Genomic DNA, 2,389 nt, shown 5'->3' with positions numbered 1-2,389 from the left:
TATTATTTTACTTTATTGATACAAAAATAATCACATTGGCAACAAAATTTGTTAGCTTTGAAAGGTGTTCCTGGGTTAAGTGTGAAAAGGAATCAGCAAAGATTTCCTGTGAACTCTAAGATACACTTTTTCCCCCTTTATTTAGTCTGAGAGACAAGAACCAGCATCAGATGAATTCTTTAACCTATGTAATAATATCTTATTGTTGATAGGTAGCCAAAATGTATCTGCATAACTAATGAAAAATCTTTGGTTCTCACCCCTGGTAACAAGAAACCAGGCATGGTAAATCCTTTTAATTGCCAATTGTAAGTAATCTTTGACAGCTGACTAAATAGTCACCTTTGAAACAGGACAATAGACAATGTTCTTAGGAAGATCTATTGTCAGTTTATTGAATCCTTAAGCATCACTTGTGGATACTTTTTGAGCAGATGAGTATTGTGAAAATACCTTTTTAAATGCTCCCATGACATCCTTGTTTCTGAGACTGTAGATAAGAGGATTGAGCATGGGTGTGACAATGGTATAGAAGGCTGACACTACCTTGTCCTGCTCAGGAGTGTGAAAAGACTGGGACAGAACATAAGTGTAGAAGGCAGCCCCATAGAAAATGCTGACTACAGTCAAGTGGGAAGAACAAGTGGTAAAGGCTTTCTTCCGGCCTTCAGGAGAGTGCATTCTGTGGACAGTTAACAAGATGAGAGAATAGGAGGTTGAGATGATAGAGATAGGGATGAGCAACATAAGTACACAACAGATGTACATTAGGGTTTCATACAAGGATGTGTCAGCACAGGCTAGTCTGAGAACTGCAGGGATCTCACAGAAAAAATGGTTGATACTTCGGGAGCCACAGTAGGGGACATTCATGGTGATGGGGGTGAGCAGAAAGCCATCCAGGGACCCACCAAACCAGGCACCAGCAGCCAGCAGGAGACACACCCTGCGGTTCATCAGGACTGGATACCTAAGAGGGTTACAGACAGCCACATAGCGGTCATAGGCCATGAGGCCCAAGAGGAAGAACTCTGAGCCAATCATGGTCAAGTAGAGGAAGATCTGGATGCCACAACCTACAAAGGAAATGGTCTTCTCTTTAGAAACCATGTCGACCAGAAGTTTTGGGACAGTTGTACAAATGAAAAGGGTGTCCATGATGGATAGCTGACTAAGCAGGAAATACATAGGAGTATGGAGATGGGAGTCCACCTGAATCAAGAATATCATGACCAAATTTGCAGTTACAGCCACCACAAAAATAGCAAAAATAATAGCAAAGACAATCCCTGTAGCTTTATTGTTCACCAGAAGCCCCAGGAGGATAAAGTCAGAGGATAAAGTTATATTCTTCATTGACATTGCTGATGGCAGCTCCAGCAGAGCAGAAAGCCACAAAGACCAGGAAGGAAAAGGAGAGAAGACTCTTTCAGTATGGATGAAACTTATAATGGAGATGACACCTCAGAGAGTACTGATTGGGCTGAAATTTTCCAAGGCAAAATGCTAGAGAAAAATGAACAGACCAAGAGACACATCTTAAGTTAGAAACTGTAGATCTATTTCTCTTTGTTGGAGAACTTTTTATATTGTATTTATGTTCATGCAACAATACATAGATTATGCTAACTGCATAAAAAAGCTGGTATTTGCTATACATGGGTTAGAGTTTAACTATATCTTTCCTATTCACTCTCTGCATTTCTGGCATCCAGAACGTTGTCCAGTCTATGGTAGAGCTAAGTCAATACTGGTTGGGGTAAAGTCTCTTTGATTCACTGATTATTTGAATGGCCAAATGTGAGCAAAAGGAATAACTTAGGAAGTGTAGAATGTAAAGAAAAAAACAAAAACAAAAAACAAAAAAAAACACCTTCTATGAGTCTCCTCTATTCTCATTATTTTACCTCTGACACTTTTGGTCACCAAATTTGTGAGGGTTTATTCCCCATAATAAGCAATGTCCAACTCTCCAGACAACCAGCTAGGTATCCTACAATATAATACAGTACTCATACTACCTACATAGAGATAGCTTAATATCTCACTGGTTAAGGGCTTAGTTCCACAAGACTGCTCCCCAAATCAGATACCAATTGCCAAATAGAGCTTATCACTTGGGGGATCTGAACCACTGGCTATAAACAGAAGGTTTTCATGACTCCATCCCTGGGTTCAATTAATTTTCTAGAGTGGAAAATATTTTAATTACTAAATTGACTAGTATATAACTAAGGAACAACCAGGTAGAGGAGATATATAAGTTAAGATGTTCAGGAAAAGCTCAGGAGGTTCATTGTCCTCTCTGCATGTACCATCCTCTTGGCAATTCCATATGTTCAGAAGCTCTCTGAACCCCATCCTTTTAGATTTTTATGGATGCTTGATT

General features: G+C 39.5%; 1 protein-coding gene across 1 annotated transcript; it reads right to left on the bottom strand.

Moving 5' to 3' along the window:
• Positions 1-399: 399 nt before the first annotated feature.
• LOC110581168 (olfactory receptor 2T11) lies at positions 400-1,362 on the bottom strand. The gene has a single exon (XM_021690927.2). It carries the CDS (start codon positions 1,360-1,362, stop codon positions 403-405), a length of 960 nt encoding a protein of 319 aa, XP_021546602.1. The 3' UTR covers positions 400-402.
• Between the last annotated feature and the right edge of the window lie 1,027 nt (positions 1,363-2,389).

Source organism: Neomonachus schauinslandi, chromosome 7 (genome assembly GCF_002201575.2).
Source record: "Neomonachus schauinslandi chromosome 7, ASM220157v2, whole genome shotgun sequence".
NCBI classification, from domain to species: domain Eukaryota; kingdom Metazoa; phylum Chordata; class Mammalia; order Carnivora; family Phocidae; genus Neomonachus; species Neomonachus schauinslandi.
This window is presented reverse-complemented; position numbering and strand designations above follow the sequence as displayed.

Bases quoted from the DNA above. Each gene is read 5' to 3' on its own strand.
- LOC110581168 (XM_021690927.2), bottom strand. From the start codon at position 1,362: ATGTCAATGAAGAATATAACTTTATCCTCTGACTTTATCCTCCTGGGG.